This window comes from Myotis nattereri (assembly GCF_964212035.1).
Source record: "Myotis nattereri genome assembly, chromosome: 3".
Taxonomy (NCBI): Eukaryota; Metazoa; Chordata; class Mammalia; order Chiroptera; family Vespertilionidae; genus Myotis; species Myotis nattereri.
Window position 1 is genome coordinate 9,239,375 of NC_138077.1, and position 25,292 is coordinate 9,264,666.

At 50.7% G+C, this 25,292-nt stretch overlaps 2 protein-coding genes across 2 annotated transcripts; both read right to left on the reverse strand.

The window, feature by feature from the left end:
* Positions 1-729: 729 nt before the first annotated feature.
* Positions 730-11,671, reverse strand: POFUT2 (protein O-fucosyltransferase 2). The gene is made up of 9 exons (XM_081088217.1): positions 11,516-11,671; positions 10,008-10,258; positions 6,642-6,786; positions 5,933-6,043; positions 5,173-5,239; positions 4,884-5,009; positions 3,305-3,485; positions 2,946-3,069; positions 730-2,013 (listed from the first exon to the last, which is right to left on the reverse strand). The coding sequence occupies exons 1-9, from the start codon at positions 11,644-11,646 to the stop codon at positions 1,860-1,862; spliced, it is 1,290 nt and encodes a 429-aa protein (XP_080944343.1). The 5' UTR covers positions 11,647-11,671; the 3' UTR covers positions 730-1,859.
* A 2,495-nt stretch (positions 11,672-14,166) lies between these two features.
* Positions 14,167-15,792, reverse strand: LOC308514936 (F-box only protein 31-like; the record flags this gene model as incomplete). Its single annotated transcript, XM_081085278.1, has 1 exon — positions 14,167-15,792. The coding sequence occupies exon 1, from the start codon at positions 15,634-15,636 to the stop codon at positions 14,167-14,169; it is 1,470 nt and encodes a 489-aa protein (XP_080941404.1). The 5' UTR covers positions 15,637-15,792.
* Between the last annotated feature and the right edge of the window lie 9,500 nt (positions 15,793-25,292).

A 25,292-nucleotide genomic window follows, 5' to 3' on the forward strand; every position in this document is an offset into this window, starting at 1 on the left:
GCTATTCATAAAGGACCGCTTCCTCCCCTCCCCTCCAGGGAAGATGGCGTGCTGGGACAGGCCCCGGAGGTGGCCGGGCTTTCAGAGCTGGGCAGGCCGATGCCATAAGGTGCCACGTCCCAGGTAAAGTCACCCAAGCAGTCCCGCCCCGGGGAGCAGTGCCTGCGCGCCCTGATGGCCCCGTCCAGCGGCACCGACTGCCCCTCCTGGGCTTGGCCAGGGCCACAACGTGCCACCTCTCACACCAGCGAAGCTGCCCGCTGGTCCCGGGACTTGATGCCAGGTGGGTAACCATGACCAGTGTGCTGGGCCATGGAGGGAGGCCATGTCCCAGGTCCTTGGGGAACTCGGCCCTGGGCCCGGAGCTCCCCTCCTGCCATTTTCCCCCAAGTGTCTCCCACCCTCCAATGTGGGATTTCTCGCTGCTCTTTCCACCAGGATGCAGACCCAGGACAACGCTGCTGCCTCCGCAGGCTTGAGGCTGACGTTCTCAGTCGCTCCAACAGTGGAGTTTTCTCTCACGAGCTGGGCAGCAGATGGCACCATGGACAGGAGGCAGGCGGCCTCCGCACATGGCTCACCCACTCCCGCTGGCACATGCCCTCCTGCAGCACCACGATGACAAAGCACTATTTTCCCTTAAAAAGGGGTGACCACAGCCCACACTGCTTCATCCAGCTTCCAGCCTAAAGGATGCTCCAGCGTAGAAAAGGCGCCATTTCTAGGATTCTGCTTTCTAGAACATTTATTTTATTAATAACGTGTGAATGTACAAATGGAATAGAATAAATATATCATCACTTCAGCCTGCACAGCTGACACCAAGGGCCCTGTGTGTTCACAGATTTCCGAAGCCTGGGAAGGAGACGGAGAATGGAGGCCGTGCCTCGACCCCATGTCCTGGCTGCCGGCTCAGCAGAAGGGCCATGTGCCCTTGGCTGTGCACCCAGGTGTCCCTGAAGTCAGGGTTCCCAGTTACAGAGGGGACAGGGCGGGCCCCTGGCAGTGTTCCACAGCCGACACACATGCCCGGGGGCATCCCCCCACCCCCAGCCCCGGGTAGCAGTTCCGAGGCCTCAGAAAGGGCCCCTGGAGGACAGCCGAGGACAGCTGGCCTGCTAGGCCCCTCCCGCCACACAGGTCGGGGTGTTGAGTGACAACCACAGATGCAGAGGCAGCAGCTGGGCGTGGGGAGGACGCTTCTCTCCGCTTGCACAGGCCAAGTTGCTCAAGACCTGAGTGTAACTTCCTGGCCCAGACAGGGGGAGAGCGACCAGTCTCAGGCCCCTCCCACCCGCCCTGCAGGCAGCCGTTCACCTCCCTCCAGCTCGCAGGAGGTCTCGCTCAGGGCGAAGGGCAGAACTATACTGTGCTTTGTGGCAACAGTGAGTTACAATGACTGACCCACAGACTCAAATCACACTGAGCCCCAGGGCCCGGCCAGCTCTGCGGCCCCAAGACGGGAGCTGCTTGCACACGCCTGCCGACTCCCTGGAGAAGCCAAGCACGGCCGAGGAAAGCATGCCGCGGGCCCTGCTGTGGCTGACACACGGCTTCAGATCCTGACAGAAAAGACCACCAGAGCCCCCAGTGGCAGTGCCTTTGCATGGGCAGCGAAGCTAGAAGACACAGGAACAGGGACAGCTCCAGGCGCAGCACAGCTCCCGCTGTGCTCATGTGGCCATGGGCTGTGCATGTGTGTGTGGCCTCCTTGGGCCTGAGACCCCGAGACATGACGTTTGCCTGTCTAGCCACCAGCCAAGGGCAGGAGCAACACCACAGCTACATGTGACGTTAGGGGAAGCCCTGAGTCCACCGCGGGTACAATGGGTGCAGGGCACGGGCCTCCGAGTGCCAGCTCAGTACACAACCTTCCAGTGCGTGGGCTGCTCACACGCTCTCTCCAAGTCCCCACAGAACCGGTTGTATGTAGTCTTGGGGTCCAACCCCAGGATCTCCCTTTCCTCGTGAATCCGAAAAGAGAATGTGGATACAGAGGTGCCGATGAAGAACCTGCAAAGCAACAGAGGGGTCACCAGAGTCGTGCACGGAACTCACCGGTCACAAGCACAACCCCGCAGACACCTGCCCGGCCTGAGGCCCTGGGCCCGAGGCTGTCCCCACGGCCAGGGCGGCGGGGGGCCATCGCCTGCAGCCGCCAGCCCCAGGATGGCAGCCTGGGCACAATCGCACCAGGTCTGCCCTGCAGGTCCGCCAGGCGTGGGTCTACGGGAGACCGGCCTCGTAGCCCTCGCCTACAATCTCCACAGGCTCTGGGGGCGGAGGGGACAGAGCTGGCAGGCCCTCACTCAGAACCCGGGTGGTGGCCGAGCTGCAGGCTGTCTCTCAGCCCCAGCACCGCCATCCCCGCCACTGGGGCTGAGCCTGCTCCCCGCCCCCCAGTTCGGCGGAGGAAACGGGCCCTCACCCGGGGGAGCGCCCGGCACACACAAGGGCAGATGCACACGCTGACCCATCAGAACCAAATGGCCTCCACCCAGGAGTCCGAGAATCTTGGCGCAGAAGGAGATAAGCTGCTCCACGGCTACTTGCCGTTTTACTCCAAAAGTTCTTTCTGGCCTTCCCCCAGTGCCAGCGGGCACAGAGTCCTCAGAGGAGTCCACAGGGAGGCCCGGGACCCACCCTGCGCGGCTGCCTCCCCCAGGACAGTCCCAGGCCGGGGGCTGCTCCTGGCCGGCAGGCGGGGCAGGTCTGGGAATGAAGCTGCCCCACACTCATCCTCCCGCAGCTAGAGGAGGGGGCGGGGAAGCAATCACGACAGCACAGCACGGGCCACGGGGACGAGACGAATACCTGACAGCAGCCTAGGGAGTGCCGGTGACAGGGCCTTCCCGGGGGGCAGGGGGCTGGGCAGTGGCCCACGCACGGCACGCAGGACTCTCTCTTGTGACTGTGGAGACTCATGCACCTGGTCGCTCACGCACCTGGCATGCGCACAGACCCACTGGTCAATGATGGCCACGCCTCCGTCTTTGTAGAGCTCCAGCTCCTCCCACGTGGGCTCAAACCTCACCATCTCGGGTAACAGTCTCTTCAGCTCCTCATATTCTGCAAATTGAAAGGCGCGGCTGTTGAATGGGGATCTGAGCTGCCATTGGTGTCTGCCTACCAGGATTACACGCACGCTCTGTGACACGCTGATGCTCCAGGAGCTAGCAGAGGGCGGAGAGGACAACACCACAAAATTCAGGTCGCCCTCCCAGCAGCACAGCCGAGGGTCAGCATGCATGTGGGTCTGCCCAGACACAACGGGGGTGAGGACGACAGAGCCAGGGCTGCGTACCCTTCCTCACAGCGTCTGTGGCCACAAACACTTTGTCCAGCCCGTGGGTCTTCATGAGGCTGCGTATCTTCTTCACAGCTCCTTCCAGGCTGGGCACGTCCTCCCGGTGGCCCCAGATGAAATCCTTCCTCCGCAGGTGCACGGCGAGGTAGGGGCCCCCCAGCGAGGAGCCCAGCTCCACCTGCAGAGGCGGGACATGCTGGGCGGGCCTGGGAGCTGGGGCGGCGTCCAGGCGCTGCCGCTCAGGGGAGGCGGAGGGGACAGTGCTCCAAACTCAGCGTCCCACACCGTGTGTCTGTCTGAGGGACCCTCAGGCGGACAGGATGCTCCCTAAGGCCCTGGAGTGACTACCGTACCTTCTGATCTCAGTGCAAGGAAACAGGTAAATGAAACATACAAATTAATTGAAAATAAAAACCTCCCGCCCAGCTGGTGTGGCTCAGCGGTTGAGTGTTGGCCCGTAAACCAAGAGGTCACCGGTTGATTCCCAGCCAGGGCCCATGCCCTGGTTGTGGGCTTGATCCCCAGTAGGGGGTGTGCAGGAGGCAGCCGGCAGCAGATCGATGTTTCTATTTCTATATCCTTCCCCCTTCCTCTCTCTCTCAAATCAATAAAAAACATTTTTAAAAATTAAAATAAAGCCTTCCACTTAACACTGTATTTTTCCAGTAAAGACTACCCACATACCTATGCCATTCCATTCTAAAATAGCCACATGTGTCGTAAGAGAATAAGCAGGTGAAACTGTGTTCCTGCCTACGAAATAGTCTGCTCTTAAAAACCACAGTGAAAGGTCAAAGAACTACGTTATACTTAAAAACTATGTCAATGTGAAAAAGCAACATAACATTTCTTAAAATTAAATTATAGGAAAACCCAACCTTTCAGAAAAGAAAGTGTGTAAAGGGATGATGCTGGACGGAAAGCGTCAGTGGTGCTTCTGTGTGGTTGGATGAATTCTGCTATTTTTCCTTTATTGCTCTTGTATTATAAAGACACCACTGAACGTAACTGGTCATCTTTTACCATCTGCTTGCATATCTGTGACCTGATTTTACTCTAACAGCAACCGTCTAGAACAGCCGTGGGCAAACTACGGCCCGCGGGCCGGATCCGGCCCATTTGAAATGAATAAAACTAAAAAAGAAAAAGACCGTACCCTTTTATGTAATGGTGTTTACTTTGAATTTATATTAGTTCACACAAACACTCCATCCATGCTTTTGTTCCGGCCCTCCGGTCCAGTTTAAGAACCCACTGTGGCCCTCGAGTCAAAAAGTTTGCCCACCCCTGGTCTAGAACCTGCGTCATTTCCCGTCCATTTCACTGAAGAGAAACTCTCCCAGCAATTTCCCTAGGTTTGCACCAGGACCAAGCGCGTGCGTGGGGGGGGGGGGGGGGGGGGGAGCGTCCCGATGACCAGCACCCGCGGTCGTTACAGTAGCGAGCGAGGACTGCGCTAAGGGGGCGACAGTGAAGGTGACAATCTTGCCACCCCCTGCTGTAAATTAAGGGATTGTCATTACGCATCTCTAGAGCTGACTTACATTTCCTCTAATTAGAGAGAGACAGAAACTACCTTCAGCTTGGTCCAGTCCTCCTCGTCGGGGATCCTGTCGGCCTTGTTGGTGGAATTGAGATATTTACTCCTGAACTCGTCGCCCACGGCACGCAGGTGCCTGGCGAACACCATGCTCCGCCGCGTCTGGGGGTGCAGACAGGGCAGCTGAGCGCTCCGCCCATCGGCCCCCAGGCGGGTGCCCAGCTCAGCCCCCACCCGGACCCACCCCCACCCGGACCACCACGGTCTTAACTGCTCAAAACTAAACGACGGAGAACATGCAGCAAGGCCCGCAGGCAGCACTCACATCCCAGTACTCCTTTCCCCCGTAGTGGTCGTGGAGGAGGTTCTCTGCTCTGTCTAACATCACGGACCTGTTTTTAAACAGGAAAGAAAGCTTAACTTTAACCACGTTTACCGACGCGCTCCACAGGGCAGCCTCCGAGCGGGCCCAGGGCCAGAAGGCACAGGGGCGAGCTCGGAGAGGGCACTACCGCTGCCCCTAACACCATGCTCCCGAGAGGGTTCATTTCTGGGCAGTTCTAGGCGGCCATGGAGTCTCGCCTGTCCCAGCTACTGCACCCGGGTCACCAAGCCCACGGTGACTAACAATGCAAGACGGTGTGAGCAGCAGTGGCTCCGAGGAGCACCCCGTGGGGACCAGACTGCCCGCCGCAGAGCCCAGGGTGTGGGTGCTGCTGAGCCAGCTCTGGGGCCCTTCCCTGGCCTTTCCCCAGGGACACGGAGCCTCCTCCTGGATCCCAGGGCCGTCCTGCCTCGCTGCGGAGTGAGTGTGGGGGCGGAGGCCAGGTCTAACTTTCCAGCAACCCCACACAGGCCACAGCCAGGAGGCATGCCAATGCCACCAGGACACAGTGCACATGTGCACATACACATGCACACGTGCACACACGTATGCACATGCACCCACACAAAGATTCATATGTACTCATTCACACGTGTATTTACCCATGCATGTGCATGCATGCACGCCGCCACACACATTCACACGTGAACATGCACATGCACACTCTCGTTCACTGACCCAGGACGGTGCAGGCACCTACCGTGCTGGCGTGTTTTTCAAAAGCATAGGTGCAATGACAGAAGCCGATCCTTGAACAGACAGACAGGAAACGTTTAGCCCCCTTGTTTCTTCATAACCCCAAAACCATCCCCTGGAAAAGAAGAGCCACAGGACCCCTCAGCTCAGTTTGTTTCCCAGAGGCAGGCAGTACCACCTGGATGTGCACGCACACCTGAGCCTCAATAAACCCAGGGACTCTCAGTGAAGGTCCCTGTTAGAGGGAGTGATGCTGTGGGAAGGATTTCTAGAGAAACGTGCGTTTCTCTGACTTGGTGTGACCACTGGAGCTCTTTTCAGGAATCGGGCGTAAGGCCGGGAGAGCAGGGCCCTCCAGAGGGAACCTGATGGAAGCGACCCTTCAGGCTTCAGCGCCCGCGCTGATGTCACGGTCCCTACAACACTCCTCTAGAGCTGCCGTGTCACTCTGCCTGGGCGCCCGCCTGGGGGCCGATGGGGCGGAGGTCTTCCGAGGGCCCCTTAGGACTGGGGTGACAAGACCACTCCCAGGACCTGGTTCACACGCCATAAACAACGTGGGGAAAGGTAAACACTGGTGTCCAGGTGACCTGAGGCATCTGTGGGCGGGGGCCAGGCGGCTGGCTGCACGCGGGGAGTGTGGTCACGTGGCCCCACGTGGGCTCCAGATGCCGGGATGACCTCCGCCCGACAGGCAGAGCTCGCCGTCGTACCTGTAGTACTCGTGCTTGTCCTGCGAGTACAGCGGCGGATCGAGGCAGGGCCGCTCGTCCACCTTCTCCTCCCAGGGGCCCTCTTTCCACCCTTCCGCGTAGCTTTGCAGGACATAAATCTGGTCAATGAAGGGCCCACCGTTCTCTGGAAGAGACCAAGAGCTGACGGTAAATCGTCGCCAAAGCACCGGCAGAGGATTATCACTGCAGGGCCCCTTCTTTCCAAGGACTGAAGGCGGCCTCCAAAGTGGGGCTTCTGACAGAACGAATGACGTCGGGCACAGGGTCCCTGGAGGGATGGGTGGGCTGGGTGGGTGGAGCTGTCCAGGCCACATCACCCTGGCCTCTTACGGCACCTGGCCTTGCTCCCCCTCTTCTCTTCCTCCTGCCGGCCACAGGCCCCACTCACTCCTTCACCCTCCTCTCCGGGGGCTCCCCCTGGGGCTGGCCTCCCCACTGTGCCTCCAGTCATCAGCGTCTCCCTCCCAGGGGCCTCTGAATAGCCATCGCCCAGGGCTTGTTCTTGACCTCTGTGAGGCCATTCAAACTACATCCCTCAGGTGCCCTTCAGGGCCTTGGCCACCTGCCCCTCCAACACTGTGGACCCTTCCAGCTTTCCTTTCTCCACGCACCTTCACCACCTCAAACACTGCCGGTTCCAAGGGCTTATTTATATTCTTTCTTAAAAATCCTCACTTGAGAATATGTTTTTATTCATTTTAGAAAGAGGGAGAGGAGGAAGGGGGAGGGAGGGAATCAATGTGAGAAACATCGATCAGTTGCCAACCGTACACGCCCCGCCCCACCCTGAATGGGGACCGAGTCCACAGCCTAGGTATGTACCCTGACCAGGAATTGAACCCACAACCTTTTGGTGCACAGATAATGCTCCAACCAACGAGCCACCCAGCCCAGGCAGCTTCATTTACATTCTTTATTTTCTGCTCCCCATTCCCCACAGGAGCTCCAGAAGAGCAGGGGCCTGTGTCCCCACCCACTGCTCCCACCTACACCCAGGTGTGTCCCCCACATCTGTGGTGGTCAAAGATTTGTTCGAAGATGGGAGGAATGAGCCAGTGACAAGAGAGCCACAGCAAGTGACATTCCGGTGTCTTGTCCACGTTGCCTCACTGGGGCACTGACATCTGCACGGCGGGGCACCTGACGCTGAGCTCCAGGGCTCCCCTCACAGTGAGGGACCGTGATCCGATACCGAGAGGCTGGTATGCGGCCAGGTGCTCTACTGCACCCCCCAGAACTCCATCCTAGGATGGGCCCGTGTCTGTCCCCTTTTGTAGGGGAGGAAACAGCCGAGCAGAGTCAGCTCGTCAGATAGGGTGGAGGCAAAGCCAAGCGCCTCACCCAGGGCACTCCATCTTCCCTCCCCCTGGTGGCTTTAGGTCCAGGGATGGGGCCTGGACAGCAGCAGGGAGGACTCCTGTCTCCTGTCCCCACACACCTGCAGTTTCCAGTCATTAAGCACAATTCAAATGGCTAAGGCCCAGACCAGTCTCTGTGTCCGTCTGTCGGGAAACCCACACCCCACCCTGCAGGAAGGCGAAGGGCAGGTTCTCTGGGAAGCTCCGTGGCCCAGGTTCAAAACCAGGCTAAGTCAAGTCGGACTAAGCACCACGCTACATCTCCCCTCTTGGGCTGGGGTGTTGGGAGCCGGCCCATCCTTGCTGTTTCAAGGGACCTGGCATATATGGAATACTGTTCTTAATATGTTTGCTCACCTTCTTGGCACTATGTGTTTTAACCAAGGTCACCTCTCTGAGAAAGGTTGTTTCCCCAGGTAGGGATTTTCCCCTGAAGTTAGGGAGGGAATAAAACCCCTTAACTAAGTGCCAGGCAGGTAATTAATCACTTTAACTATGAACAATCATGCTCAAGCTACATAATCTTTACTCCCTGGAATGGAGATAAGAAACGCCCTAACCTTTGGAATAGAGATTGATAGGATTGGAATCGACTGGTATAAATACAGATGTAACAAGACAACAGGACACAGAACCTAGACACAGAACCTACACAGAACCTAGAGACAGAAGAACTTCGCTGGAGAGAACATGGCCAAAGATCCTGGACAGAAACTGGCCACAGAACCTAGAGACAGAACCTAGCGAGAGAACATGGCAAAAGATCCTGGACAGAAACTGGCCACAGAACCTAGAGACAGAACCTAGCAAGAGAACCTGGCTGAAGAACCTAGAGACAGAACCTGGCTACAGAACCTGGCTAGAACATGGCAAGAGAACCTGACTAGAACCTGGTGACTGAACCTGGCTGGAGAACCTGGACAGAACCTGGCTACAGAACCTGGCTGGAGAACCTGGAGAACCTGGCTGGAGAACCTAGCAAGGGAACATGGCTACAGAACCTGGCTGGAGATCCTAACCAGAACTTCGCTGGAGATCCTGAACAGAACTTGGCTGGAGATCCTGGCTAGAGATCCTGGCTAGGCCGCTGATCAACTGAACGCTGTCTCCGTGTCATTCCTTCTTCGCCGACTCCGTCCACACCTTTGGGGACCCCTGGACCTGCTGGGGTTGGACCCCAGCACTGGGGGAGGGAGAGTTCCAAGAATGCTTTGTACAGTCTCAGAGTTTGCCTCTTCTGAGAAGACACTATGTCGTTCCAGGCCTGCAGCGTTCATAGAACTTGAAAAATGAAGATGTGCAAGCCATCATCCTCAGTGTGAGCCCCGATTCTAAGCTGCCCAGATCCCTGCAGAGTAGGAAATCAAGCAACATCACAGAGTAGTGCCCACCAGTAACTGTTACAAGTATCAGCAGCTTAAAGACCATGACTCATCATTAATTCGACTGTGTATCAGGGGCTTAAAGAGTGTGACTGGCTCTCCTAGGCCTCTCTAGGGAAGCAGAAAAGACAGATCACTGATATGTTAAGTTTATGTCTTCTAAACAAAGCAACAGTAAGCTCTAAATACCTTTACTCTAAGAAAATCTTCAAGCAGGACTAAATAAATGACGCATCGTCACGAGTTTCACCAGCACTGCGGTGGACATCGCAAGGTCAGCGCCACACACACGTGGTGTTTTGGTAAAATGGCCTCTTCCGCACGGAGCTGAGAGGAGCTAGGACAGCCCCGGCCTCCGTGGCGGCGGCTCTCTAACTGCACTTCCCTGACTCCCAGGCTGTCAGAGGCGAGGAGGCACAGAGCTCATAACACTTCACATCTACTTCCCTAGAAAAATTAAGGCAAAACCAAGGTCACTGGTCGTGTGGGAAACGGAAGGACACAGGGCCCCTCCACCGAGCAAAGGCTACGAGATGTACAACCACAGACCCAATGAGACGGCCCGCGGGCCTGGCCTGCTGGTCCACACCAGAACCACCGCTCACCTGCAATGAAGTCCTCGTATTCCATGACGGGGATGTTTTTATTGAGACTTTCAAGATCAAAGAAGTCGGACCAGGGAATCCGGACCTGGTGAATGTCGGGGCTCTGCCAGTGGTAGAGGCGGCCCCAGGGGGGCAGCACCATCACCCACTCCTCAGACTTCATCAGGATCTTCAGGAGGGAGGCCATGCGAATGTAGACATCCCTGCGGAGGTTGAAACCCTCCGGGGGGTTGACGTCATACAGAAGATACCTGGCAGGGGGGAGCAGGACAGCGGCCCCTCAGTGTGGAGGGCTCTGGACAGAAAACCCGGAGGCACCAGAGAGCCACAGGTGATCACCCACCCCGATGCGTCCAATAGCTTCTAGTCTGTGAGGTGGAGCCAGCGGCCCACCCACTTCCATCTGGCCATCTGACCGTCTGACCGAAGGCTTACAGAGCCCGCAGGTCGGAGCACCATGTGCTTAACAACTGGCAATGACTGACAACGAAGCCCGGCCGCCTCGGTGAGCAGAACCCGAGAATCAGTCCTCCCGTGGTTTTCAAACTGTTTAGCCTCCAGCCCATTTTACACTCTCAGTAATTACCGAGGACCCCAGGAGGCTGTTGTTTACGTGGGTGGAATCTGTAAATAATTCCTGCATTAAAAGTGAATGCAAGAACGTTAAAAGGCATGCGTTAATTCGCTTCAAAGGAATACATCCACTACATATTATTAACCTTTTCCAATAAAAAGTAAGTATATATTTTTTCAAAACAAAAATAACTGGTGAGAAGAGTGGCAATGTTTGTAAATTTTTCCATCTGCTGCTGCATTCAATGTGTTGTGATATCACAGGTGGCATGGGGGTGGGAGGGGGGAGACACACACGATGTAAACCAGTGGGAGAAAGAGAGTGGAAAGGCAAATACCCCCACTCCGGTATTACCACTGAAATGGTACGTCCAGGGGTCCCTGGGCACACTCTGAGAACCGCTGCCCTCTCCAAAGCGACCCCATCTGCTACGAAGGCCCAGGCCCGGGCCCTGCGCGTCTATGGCAACCGTTCCCCATGCTCATCCCCCTTCTCCACGCTGTGTTCCCACAGGTCCCGTGACTACAGATGGACGGACTGTGCGTCGCCCAGGGCTTGGCCCATCTGCCACCTCTGCGCCTCTCACCCCGCACAGGTCTACTTGGTTCGAAGATGACCCGCACGGACCCTCATTTCTCAGGCCCGACACGTGAGCATCAGCATCTGTGTGGAGACTGAAGGCCCCGCGCACACAAACAAAGCTGCGCTCCTAGAACCGTCCCGTTCGAACCGCCGAGTCTGGGGCTCCAGGAAACTCGGGCAGGAACCCGCATCAGCTCACAGGTCCCGAGCCTGCCCTCCACGCGGAGCACAGCCAGCCCTCCAGGGGTCTCCGGGGTCGCATCCGCCTCGGGCCACCCCGGCTTGTGTCCCCGCCCCGCCCCGCCCCCGCCGCCACCAGGGAGCCACGCCGACAGCCCGGCCACGCGTTTACCGTCTGTAGCTCGCCCTGTCCGACAGCAGGTGGGCCGGCGACTGGCTGACCCAGAACTCCTCGCTCAAGGCGCCGGCGAACGGGCCGGCCGCTGCCCCGAGCAGCATGCAGACGACGCCAAGCGCCGCCATGGCCTCGGACGGCCACACACTTCCGGCGGCCAAGTCCCGCCCAGGAAGCGCCCGCCCGCTAGTCGCCGGGGCGCGTCGTCTGTAACCACGGCAACGCCGCGCGCCCCGCCCCGCACGTGCGTGGTGCGTCCTCCCGAGCCCGGACGTCTCCAGGGTCTTACGCTCGCGGTAGCTGGGTCTCGCGGAGGAGTTCCGGGCCTTGGGCCGAGGGGCAGCGGGGGTCAGCGCGGGAAATCGGGGGACAGCGCGGGACGGGGCGGGGGTGAGGTACTGCCTGTGCTAGATCCCTGTATTAGGCACGTCCTCCGGACTAACCAATAGGGTCTACATGGACGTATGTAAGACATTTATAGGACTAGGCTCATGTTATCTGTGCTTTACAAACTGGAGAACCAGTAAAGCCAATGGTATAACTCAGTCTAAATCTGGAGGTCTGAGAACCAGGGAGCCCATGGAGTGACCCCCACTCAGAAGCCAAAGGCCTGAGAATAAAGGGCAGCTGCTGTAAAGCCTAGAGTTTGAAGTCTTGAGAACCAGGAACTCCAATGTTCACGGGCAGGTATATTTATAGCCATCGCACACCTGGCTGGCAAGGCTCAGTGGTTGAGCTTCAACTATGAACCAGGAGGTCACGGTTCTGTTCTCTGTCAAGGCACATACTGTGTTGCAAGAGGCATCTGATCAGTGATTCTCTCTCATCACTGATGTTTCTATTATCCCTGTCTCTTCCTCTCTGAAATCCAAGACTTGTGTGAGTGTGTGTGTGTGCGAGTGTGTGTGTAAGATGGACATCTCAGCCAAAGAAGAGAGAATTCATTCTTCTTTCCTCTTTCTATTCCTCTTGTTCCCCCAGAATTTGGAGGAAGCCCCCCAACACTCTATAAGATCTCCTTACTCATCTACTGAATCAAAAGCTAGCCCCATCCATTCACACCCAGCGTTGTTTTACCACCTACCTGGGCAACCCTTAGCTTACCACCTACCTGGGCAACCCTTAGCGCTGTCAAGTTGACACAGAAAATTAACCCTTCACAGTGACCCCAATCAAAGGGCACCCAAATGAAGACTCCAAGCTGAGGTTTCAGGGGCTGGTGCTTTTGGATATGTGGACCTTAGGCAAGAAGCTCAATTCCCCTGCAAAATGAGGATCATGGTGCTCACCCAGCTTAGTGGATGCTTGTCAGATCCAGAGAGGTGCATGTTGAGGGCTTGGCACTGGGCCTGGCTTAGAGGAAGAGCTCAATAAATGGGTGTTTCCTTCTCTTTCCCTCCAGCAGAAGCCCCAGCATTCTTCCCCCTCAGTCTCATGCTCTACTCCTGAGGTCAGGGAAGAGAGCCCAGCACAAACCACACACTTGGACTTAGCTTCTGCATGAGGCCTCCCTGATCCTGCTTCACCCAAACAGCAGTAGCAGTCAGCCCAGGGGGAGGGGTGGGTGTTGGGAGGTGGGGAGTGACGGGTAGGAGTGGGGTTATTGATTAAAGATTGGATTCATCCCTGGTGTTTATCAGAAAAAAAACAAACTTGCAGACTTCACGTGTGCCTCACCAGCACAGCCAAGGGTGAACCTGAGGAAGGGCAGTGAAGGATTGAAGAAAAGACAGACAAGAGAATATAGCTGGGGCTTAGTGGATCTCCCATGCCTGGATGAGGACACAAAACACCCATCCTGCAAGCTTATGCTTTATTTTATAGTCTGATTAAAATAAGAGTAGATTAACATGTATACAAATGTTCTTGTTTGACAACACTTGCTGCACCTCCCACAGCACATTAGCTACTTAGGAAGGAATGAGGGAGGGCTACAAGATCAGGCTTACTTGCGGTAGGAGAGCTCTGCCCTCCAGGCTGGGACTTGTTTGTGGCCCTGCCACAAGCCTGAGGCCTGACCCTATACCCACTCGATACAGTCAGGATACCTATGCCACTGGCTGTTTAGACCAGATGGCATGTTAGTGTTGCAAGCAGGGCTGTACTATTGAGCATTTTTTAAATCTGCTATTATGTAGATGCTATTTATGTATAAATATTTTTGTGGTGATTTATGTAAATGTTAGGTGATTCATATAAAAGTGCCTTTTAAAATGATATCAGAATTTTGTTACTTTTATAAAATGCATGTGGACATTACTTTACAAATGTTTAACTGTGTTGGGAGACCCAAATTAAACTTTAAACCTGGTTTTAAAGATCAGTGACCACGAGTTGCTTCTTCTTTAAATACATTGAGAATAATGCCCTAGCCGGTTTTGTTCAGTGGATAGGGTGTCAGCCTGTAGAGTGAAGGGTCCTGGGTTTTGTTTGTTTTTTCAAAGATATATTTTTATTGATTTTTTACAAAGAGGAAGGGAGAGGGATAGAGAGTTAGAAACATCAATGAGAGAGAAACATCGATCAGCTGCCTCCTGCACACCCCCTACTGGGGATGTGCCCGCAACCAAGGTACATGCCCCTGACTGGAATCGAACCTGGGACCCTTCAGGCCGCAGGTCGACACTCTACCCACTGAGCCAAACCAGTTAGGGCATGTACTGAATGTTCTTGAGCATATCCAGGAAAGCCTGCGGGGACGGTGCCTCCACATTCTGGAAGGTGTTCTGGACTCTGCTGTACAGGAAGAAGTATTTCAACTCCAGCCAGATGAACCCAAAGTGGTTCTCATCGAACAGGATGAAGACTCCAGGGAAGCGCCTGGGGTAGGCGAAGCCAGGTAAGGTAACAGTGTCCACGACATAGAAACACACCCTGCAGGTGGCGGGGTAGATCTGGTCTATGGAGCGCACGCCCACAGGCAGAACAAACGGGACAGGCTGCTCCTCCGAAGCTGCAGCCCCGGACTCCCCCTCGCTGGGCTGGGCAGGGCTCTGCCAGCCATGGCCCTGGCTTTCCTCAGTCCCGTCTTCTTGCTGCTGCTGCTGCTCCCGGGTCACCTGCTCGTCAATCTCCTGGACCACGCGGGAGAGCTCATCGAAGTTGCGGAAGAACTCGCCATCTCGCAGCTGGATGCGGCGCGTGAGGTGGATCTCTACCGTCTTCTTGGAGACTCCCGTGATCTTGGTGACCCTGGCGTACTTCCCATGGAAGCTGAGCATGGCGATCTTTAGGTGGAAGGCATCGTAGTAGTATTGGAAGAGGCCCGGCCTGATGAGGTCGTCCGGGTGGCTCGGCGGGAGGTAGAGGCGGCGGTAGGTCAGCCAGTTATACCGCTGTCTCTCCTCCACCACCCGCCCCCCCTCTTCCCTAAGCCGCCTGGGTAAATGCGTTCCGTGGTCTGTGTTCTTGCACTGGGTCGTGAACCTGTCCTTCCGAATCTGCATGTGGCGGTGGTGGGGCCTGTTGTCGAGGCCCTCCAGGCACTCCACCTTGGCTGATTTCCTCTTCGTCAGGCGAATTCTGAACGAGGGCCTGAAATGTATGGGGCCGCCCGCATGGGTGTGAAGGGAAGGCCTGTATTTCCAGGCAGTGATGCCTAAGCCGTCCACCGCGACACTCACTAGTGTTCTGTAGTGCTCGGTATCTAGCTGCCACAACCCCAAAATCTGTCTGTACGGGAACAGCTTCGCATAGACTTCCCGATAGGACATACCGACCGTCTCCGGGTTCTGCAGGTTTTCACGAACGCCAAACTCCTCGCGGCAGCGCCGTCTCCAGATGCTGTCGATGTGCAGGATGCGGTGGAATCTGGTGCAGGCCTGGGCCAGGCTGGGCAGGTCGGTGCCGGGAACGCAGGCGAAGATCGCCACCAGCATCTCCACGGGCAGGCCCTGCAGGGAGCGGTGCGGGGGCGGCGGGGGCGGCGGGGGCGGCGTGGGGCTGGGGATTCCTCCACTCCCCGCGCAGCACCGCGCCGCCGCGTCCCCCTCCACGTGCTTTACTTCCTGGGCCTGCTTGCCATCGGCGACTGCAGTCTCAGATGTGCGCTGGCGCTTCTGACGACACCCACATCCCGGCGAGGAGCCCAGGCCGCAGAGGCAAGCGCGCTCCGCCATGCCTCCACAGGTAACAGCCGCCGCGGCGTGGGCCACGGAGCCTCAGCCAGGCTTTAAACTGGCTCTTACCGCCCTAGAGTGCAGCCACGCCCCCAGGGCCTAGCCACGCCCCTCAGCGAGGAGCCAATTGTAGGACTTTATTTTTTTTTCTCTTTTCTTTTTTTAAATTAAATCTTTATTGTTCAGATAATTACAGTTGTTCCTCTTTTTTCCCCCTATAGCTCCCCTCCACCCGGTTCCCACCCCACCCTCCGCCCTTACCCGCCCCCACTGTCCTCATCCATAGGTGCACGATTTTTTTAAATTGTTTTATTGCTTAAAGTATTACAAAGAGTATTACATATGTCTCCTTTTTCCCCGCCCTTGACAATCCTCTGGCCTTCCCTCCCCCGCAGTGTCTTACGTCCATTGGTTATGCTTATATGCATGCATACAAGTCCTTCGGTTTATCTCTTACCCCCCTCCCTCCTGCCCCCCAACCCTGCCCGGCCTTCCCGCTCTAGTTTGACAGAATGTTCGAGGCTGCTCTGCCTCTGTATCTATTTTTGTTCATAAGTTTATAATGGTCTTTATTATCCATAAATGAGTGAGATCATGTATTTTTCCTTCATTGACTGGCTTATTTCACTTAGCATAATGCTCTCCAGTTCCATCCATGCTGTTGCAAATGGTAAGAATTCCTTCTTTTTTACAGCAGCATAGTATTCCATCCTGTAGATGTACCACAGTTTTCTTTTTTTTCATAATATTTTATTATTTTTTATTATTATTATTTTATTTTTTAATAACATTTTCTTTTTTTAATAATAATATTTTATTGATTTTTACAGAGAGGAAGGGAGAGGGATAGAGAGTTAGAAACATCGATGAGAGAGAAACATCGATCAGCTGCCTCCTGCACTCCCCACTGGGTATGTGCCCGCAACCAAGGTACATGCCCTTGACCGGAATCGAACCTAGGACCCTTGAGCCTGCAGGCCGACGCTCTATCCACTGAGCCAAACCGGTTAGGCCACAGTTTTCTAATCCACTCATCTGCTGATGGGCACTTAGGCTGTTTCCAGATCTTAGCTATGGCGAATTGTGCTGCCATGAACATAGGGGTGCATATATCATTTCTGATTGGTTTTTCTGTTTTCTTGGGATATATTCCTAGATGTGGGATCACGGGGTCAAATGGGAGTTCCATTTGTAGTTTTTTGAGGAAACTCCATACCGTCTTCCACAGTGGCTGCACCAGTCTGCATTCCCACCAGCAATGCACGAGGGTTCCTTTTTCTCCACATCCTCTCCAGCACTTGTCCTTTGTTGATTTGTTGATGATAGCCATTCTGACAGGTGTGAGATGGTACCTCATTGTTGTTTTGAGGTGCATGATTTTTGTCCAGTCTCTTCCCGCATCTCTCACATCCCTCCCCCCCCCCCCGCAAGAAGTCAGTCCACTCCCTTTCTATGCCCCTGATTCTATTATAATCACCAGTTTATTCTGTTCATCAGATTATTTATTCACTTGATTTTTAGATTCACTTGTTGATAGATGTGTATTTGTTGTTCATAATCTGTATCTTTGCCTTTTTCTTCTTCTTCCTCTTCTTAAAGGATACCTTTCAGCATTTCATATAATACTTGGTTGGTGGTGATGAACTCCTATAACTTTTTCTTATGTGTGAAGTTCTTTATCTGACCTTCAATTCTGAATGATAGCTTTGCTGGGTAAAGTAATCTTGGTTGTAGGTTCTTGGCATTCATCAATTTGAATATTTATTTCTTCAAATAGGTTTTCAATACCAACATCTGAATTACAGGGGTGCCAGAAGAAGAGAGAGAGCAAGATACTGAAAACCTGTTTGAAGAAATAATGACAGAAAACTTCCCCTACCTGGTGAAAGACATAGACTTACAAGTCCAGGAAGCACCGAGAACCCCAAACAAAAGGAATCCAAAGAGGACCACACCAAGACACATCATAATTAAAATGCCAAGAGCAAAAGACAAAGAGAGACTCTTAAAAACAGCAAGAGAAAGACAGTCAGTTACCTACAAGGGAGTACCCATACGACTGTCAGCTGATTTCTCAACAGAAACTTTGCAGGCCAGAAGGGAGTGGCAAGAAATATTCAAATTGATGAATGCCAAGAACCTACAACCAAGATTACTTTACCCAGCAAAGCTATCATTCAGAATTGAAGGTCAGATAAAGAGCTTCACAGATAAGGGAAAGCTAAAGGAGTTCATCACCACCAAACCATGATTATATGAAATGCTGAAAGGTATCCTTTAAGAAGAGGAAGAAGAAGAAAAAGGTAAAGATACAAATTATGAACAACAAATACACATCTATCAACAAGTCAATCTAAAAATCAAGTGAATAAATAATCTGAAGAACAGAATAAACTGGTGATTATAATAGAATCAGGGGCATAGAAAGGGAGTGGACTGACTATTTTTGGTGAGGGGGAAGGGGTGTGGGGGAGGCGGGAAGAGATGGAACAAAAATTGCACGTATGGATGAGGACAGTGGCGGGTGGGGGGAATTGAGGGCGGAGGGTGCGGTGGGAACTGGGTGGAGGGGTGCTATGGGGGGTAAAATGAGGAACAACTGTAATAATCTGAACAATAAATATTTAATAAAAAAATAGAAGTAGACTTTATTGCCTAGCTGGTGTGGCTCAGTGGTTGAGCGATGACTTATGAACTAGGAGGTCATGGTTCAGTTCCTGGTCAGGGCATATATCCCCATTGCCAGCTCAATCCCCTGTGTAGGGCGTACAGTAGGCAGCCAATCAATGATTCATTCTCTTCAGTGATATTTCTATCTCTAATCCCGCCCCCTTCCTCTATGAGATCAATACAAATGCTTTAAAAATTAGATTTTATTTATCAGAGCAGTTTCAGGTTCACAGTGAAATTGAGCAGAAGGTAGAGAGTTCCCCTAGACCAGTGATGGCGAACCTTTTGAGCTTGGCGTGTCAAAATTTTGAAAAACCCTAACTTAACTCAGGTGCCATGTCACATATAGAAATATTCTTAATTTTTTTTTTGATATTTGCAACCATAGTAAAAAAATATTTTTTTATATTTATTTTATATATTTAAATGCCATTTAACAAAGAAAAATCAACCAAAAACAAGTATAAAATGAACAAAAACAGAAAAACAATGTACATTTAGGAAAAAACAATAATAAAAACAATGATAATCAAATGGTAGGAAAACTAGAAATTAGTGACTTTTTTGGTGCTGAAGTTTGTCTGCTAATTCTTTGATTTCAGGTTCATACTTGGTGCACTTAAAGGCCAAGCAAGCGCCAGTAACTTCATCTGTTAGCTGGTTTCTTTTGTTCGTTTTAATATTATTTAATGCTGAGAACAAAGTCTCACAAAAATATGTTGATGAAAAAATTGTTAGCAAAGCCATCGCTAGATTTTTTATGTCGCTAAAAGTGTCAGGTACTCTGTTCCAAGCACTCAAAGTTTCTTGTTCATAGTTGCACTCTTCTTTAGTCAAACGATTTCGTTCCAGATTTTCAAGTTTCGATCTTAAGTTGACAAACACATGAGTCCAAATGCTACCTTGAAAATCTGCAAGTTGCTTCTCTAAATCGTCAATTTGCATCCATTGGAAATTCTGTAATTTCAAAGTACTGTAAACAACTACATGCGGATACTTAATTATTTTAATGGTCTGTTCTAGGCTTCTAAATTGGTTGAATCTTTCGCTGAACTGTTCAAATTACGCGTTTACTATATTCTGGTACATAAGTATGGACTCAATTACACTCGTGGTAGTGGCCTTCTTGAAATACGTTTTTATCCGAGGAAAATACTTAGAAGTTTTAGTTTCAATGTCTCCCTTGAAAATTTTAAGTTTACTTTCAAAGAATTTGAACATTATGTCAATACTTACTCCAAAACCTTGTAATTTTAAGTTCAGTTCATTCATATGAACAGAGAGAGCTGTGAAAAACATCAAATTGCTGACCCACTTCTGATCATTGATCTGAGGAAAGTTTGCCAGATCCTTCTTCTCAATAAATACTGTAATTTCTTCAAAGCACTCCACAAATCACTCAAGTACTTTACCTCGACTCAGCCATCTCACATTATTGAACATCAGTAGTCCATTGTAGGTTGAATCAACTTCCTGTAAAAGTGCAGAAAATCCTCGCCTGTGAAGGGGTCGAGAAGCTATAAAATTCATAATTTTTGTTACAACTGACATGAAATCATTCAATTCTGAGAATCCCGATTTGGCACACAACACCTCCTGGTGGATAATGTAATGACAAGGTCCAAGTGGATGTCTAATGGCTTCCATAAACAATTTCAGGAATCCCACATTTTTCCCCACCATGTTTGGTGCCCTTCTGTCGTGACTGACACAATTTTAGAGATATCAATGTTTAGGTCACTGAATGTTTTTATAACGACCTTACATATTTCGTTTCCTGATGTACTTTTTGGCTCTGATTCTAACTTTATCCACTCTCCTCTCATTGTGAGACCATCAGAATATCTAGCAATAATGGCCAACCGTGCATTTGATGACATCAGTAGTTTCATCAAGAGAAATTGAAAAATATTTACAACTATTTAAGTCTGTTTTTAATTGATGTTGTACGTTTTTGTTAAGATCTATTATTCTGTCTTTGATAGTATTTCTACTGAGTGGTAACTCAGAAATTCTTTTAATAATATCATCTTTATTTTTCATATCGTGAAATAGAGTTGGTACACGTCATAGAAATGTTTCCTTAATAAATTCTCTGTCACTGAGGGCATTTCCATGCTGAGCTATGGAGGAGCAATACAGTAACTTGTTGATATTAAATTTATAGAGCAGCTTACAAAGTTAATGATGGAATTTGATTGACTATTATAGATAGAGGTATAGCTGCCTAGAAATGTATTCCTTCCTTTCATCGATACTTTTTTTTAAAGAGCTGACAATGATTAGTTTCAGAATGTCTCTTTACATTCCATTCTCTGCTTACTACCGTTTCATTACACAGTATGCACAATGATCTGTAGTTTCTGTCGACAATCCTGTACATCTCGGTCCATATGTCTTGAAAGGGTCGGCTACTGCTACTTCCACTTCCTTTATCATTCAATCCGGCTTTTTTATTTTTTTTTGATTCTCCATCACAAGACTGTAAAAATAAATAAATACAAATCACGGCGTTTTTTTTATAAAAGGTTGATAGGTTTCTTACCTATTAACTTTTTGCAGTGTTGTTGCACTGACTCCTGGTGCAAAACAATTCAGAGGTAGTATGTATAACCAACAAATATATGGTGCTGTAATCAATTATCCGACACGCAGAATGTCTGGTCGAGCACTGTTGCACTGTATATCTTTTTCTTCTAACCCTCCCACTCCTGTCTCTTAAGGAACATGGCGATCAAGTGCGTCTGTTTGCCAAATGCACCCGAACGCACGAGAAGCTTACCCGGGCACATGTTGACAATAACGAGGCCGTTTCCAGAATTGGGCATTTTATCAGGCTAGTAAAAATAAAATGTCATGAGTAAAGATTAATCTCTTTATAGTGCAATTCTTTTTTTTTTAAATAGATTTTATTGATTTTTTACAGAGAGGAAGGGAGAGGGATAGAGAGTTAGAAACATCGATGAGAGAGAAACATCGATCAGCTGCCTCCTGCACACTCCCTACTGGGGATGTGCCCGCAACCAATGTACATGCCCTTGACCAGAATCGAACCTGGAACCCTTGAGTCCGCAGGCTGACGCTCTATCCACTGAGCCAAACTGGTTAGGGCTATAGTGCAATTCTTAACCTTTTTATATTCATGTCAATATCGGAACAATGTCTCTTGGATGTTTTCACTATGTGTCTTTGCTACGCAACACCGATGTGCATGTTTACATCCGGTTTTAGAATGGCATTATTGATCATGAGTAACATGAGTAATAATATTGCTCGAGTGATGCCCAACTCTGGCCATTTCGAGACAAATATTTGAATTATGCAATTTTTTGTCTCTATCGATGCCTGTCACCCAAAATGAGTTCGCGCGTCACCTCTGACACATGTCTCAGAGGTTGGCCATCACTGCCCTAAGACCCCTGCTCCTCCACACTCACAGCTTCCCCACCACCCACAGCCCGCACATCCCCCACACCCTCCACTGGGCGGTACCTTTGTTACAACGGATGGACCTGTACTGACAGAGCCTTGTCACCCAAAGCGATAAATGGTGATGGACGGAGACTTGGCTTGGGGTGGGAACGCACAGTATGGTGGACCGGTGATGTGTTGTAGATTTGTGCAACAGAAGCCTGTATAATTCTGTTATCCAGTAAATTCAATAAATAAAAAATAATAAATAGATAAAATTAATAAATTAAAAACACACACAAAGAAAACGGGGCCATCAACAGTCCTTATAAAGTTCTCATAAAAGACCAAGCACAAATAAAATAAGACTCTCAATTCTACCAATAAAAAGGCTAATGGAATTTTGATTGGGATGGGATCTGTAGATTTATGGAAATTGACACCTTAACCATATCAAGCCTTTCGATATCTCTCCATTTATGTAGGTCCTCCTTAACTTCTGTCAGTCTGTTTTATAGTTTTTAATGTACGGGTCTTGACCATATTTTATTACACTTATCCCTAGGTATCATGGTTTTGGATGCTGCTGCAAATGGAATTTTAATTTCAATTGCAATTGATTGTTACTCAGAGCTGGCATAGAAATACAAGGGACTGTTAGATATTGATCTTTTTTAAAAAATATATTTTGTTGATTTTTGATGGAGAGGAAGGGAGAGGGATAGAGTTACAAACATCAATGAGAGACACACATCGATCAGCTGCCTCCTGCACACCTCCCACTGGGGATGTGCCTGCAACCAAGGTACATGCCCTTGAGCAGAATTGAACCTGGGACATTTCAGTCCCCAGGCCAACCCTCCATCCACTGAGCCAAACCGGTTAGGGCTAGATATTGATCTTTATGCTGTTCCTCTGCTGAATTCAGGCAGTTCCGGGGGTGTGGGTGTGCAGTCTGTAAGCTTTTCTCTAGAAATGTCTATATTGTTTGCAAATATGGACAGTTCTCTCTTTCTTTCTGATTTGTATGCCTTTTCTTTCTTGCATTGCCTTGTGCCTGATCCAAGGAGAAAGCATTCCATCCTTCCTGGTTAAGTGTGAATTTGGCTCTAGGATCTTTTTTCTTTTTCTTTTTGGGTTTCTGTTTGGCTCTAGGATATTTTGAGATGGCCTTTATCATATTGAGAAATTATCCTATATCCCCTTGTACTGAGAGTTTTCAAAATATCCTGAATAGCTAACTGAATTTTGTCAAATGCTTTTCCTCATCTTTGGAGATGATCATATGATATTTTCATTTTTAATCATTGATATGCTTAATTGTTTTTTTAATTGTTTTATTGCTTAAAGTATTACAAAGAGTATTACATATGTCTCCTTTCCCCCGCCCCCCCCCCCCGCCCTTAACAATTCCCTGGCCTCCCCTACCCCGCAGTGTAGGTCCCATAGAAAGGGAATGGACTGACTGGCGGGGGGGGGGGGGGGGGGAGGGGGGGGAAGGGATGTGGGGGATGTGGGAAGAGATTAGACAAAGAACCTACCACCAAGATTACTTTACCAAGCAAGGTATCATTCAGAATTGAAGGTCAGATAAAGAGCTTCACAGATAAGGAAAAGCTAAAGGAGTTCATCACCACCAAACCAGTATTATATGAAATGCTGAAAGGTATCCTTTAAGAAGAGGAAGAAGAAGGAAAAGGTAAAGATACAAATTATGAACAACAAATACACATCTATCAACAAGTAATCTAAAAATCATGTGAATAAATAATCTGATGAACATAATAAACTGGTGATTATAATAGAATCAGGGGCATAGAAAGGGAGCGGACTGACTGTTCTTGTGGGGGGAAAGGGGTGTGGGGGACGCGGGAAGAGACGGGACAAAAATCATGCACCTATGGCCGAAACCGGTTTGGCTCAGTGGATAGAGCGTCGGCCTGCGGACTGAAAGGTCCCAGGTTCGATTCTGGCCAAGGGCATGTACCTGGGTTGCGGGCACGTCCCCAGTAGGAGATGTGCAGGAGGCAGCTGATTGATGTTTCTCTCTCATCGATGTTTCTAACTCTCTCTATCTCTCTCCCTTCTTCTCTGTGAAAAATCAATAAAATATATTTAAAAAAAAATTTCATGCACCTATGGATGAGGACGGGGGGGGGGGGCAGGGGCGGAGGTGAGGGCGGAGGAGGGGGATGGGAACTGGGTGGAGGGGAGCTATGGGGGAAAAAAAGAGGAACAACTGTAATAATCTGAACAATAAAGATTTTATTTAAAAAAAAGAAAAAAGAAAAATGATCCATGGCCCTGGGTCATTCACAGAGTTCCATTAGGATGGCCCACCCCCACCCTGCCCAGCCCTGACCCTGCTTCTCATGGTGATTCTGACCTCACCTCCCTCAGAGAAGCCTTGTGGTCTGGAGGGACAGCTACATCCTCAATTGCCCACCCCTTGCTCCCTGAGTAGCTCATGGTCTGCTATGTCACCTGACAAAAACCGAACGTGATGCATGGACCCATTTTGTTTCTTTTCTTGGGGATGACGCCATTGTGTTCTCCAGGCTGTTTTAACTCTGTAACGTTCTGATAACTTTGATGTGGCCAAACACTCCCAGCAACCATGCTCTCAGGTTGTGTTCTTTCCTTTCTAAGGTCAGGAACCCCTTACATCCTTCACTGTCTCACACCGAGGATGACAACTATGGGCCGTCAGTCACCCTCAGTCAGTGTCTGTGAAAGGAATCCATGAGCCAGGCCTCAACCTTGCCCCTCCCTAACTTTCTCTCAATCCATTAATCTGGAGAGAGGCAATAATCTTTTTAGAATAAGGGGATGGGGACTGAGGGTTCTGGTTGGCTGGTAGCATTTGAGAAGGTGTATAAAAACCTCAGGCACCAGAGGAGAGATTGCGATTTCTCCAGCTCTGCAGTCAGTGCCCTGGTTCTCCACCAGGTCTGAGGTCTGAGCCCCAGCTGACCCGGTCACAGCAGGTGAGTTAACCACCTCAGCTAACTAAGGCAGCCAGCCTCACGGTGCCTCCCCCCCCCCCCCCAACACACTCACATACAAACAGAGTTAAGGGTTTGATTTTGCCTCTAAGTGTAATTTTGCCTGAATTTCAAACATTTGGATTTGTGCTTTGGTTTATTTTTAAATGTCTAACCAAGCTGATTCCGTGACCAACCCTCCTTCTTAATGAAAACTTAACTGTGGTTTTATTTCTGAAATTTTTAAATATTCAGTTTGTGTCCCTTTATTGGTCTGAAACTCTTCCCCAAAAAAGGTGGGGGTCAGCTTTCATGTTTCTGAGGAACCACTTCCCAGTCAGACTGGAATGAAAGATGTGGGTGCTTCTGAGATGCTTGTCCTGGGGCTGCAGGGGCGAGCTATGAATGGCACTCACTAACCTGAGGCTCTCACTGTGCCAGGCAGTGGCTTTGGCCCTGAGTTGATTCCTCTGGTGGATGAGGAGTGAGTTGATGGGGCTCAAACGCTTGGCCTGACAGTGATCCTTGTTCCCTAGACGTTTCTGCAGGATTTTTTTCTGAGCACCTTGAAGATGAGCATCCGGACCCCAC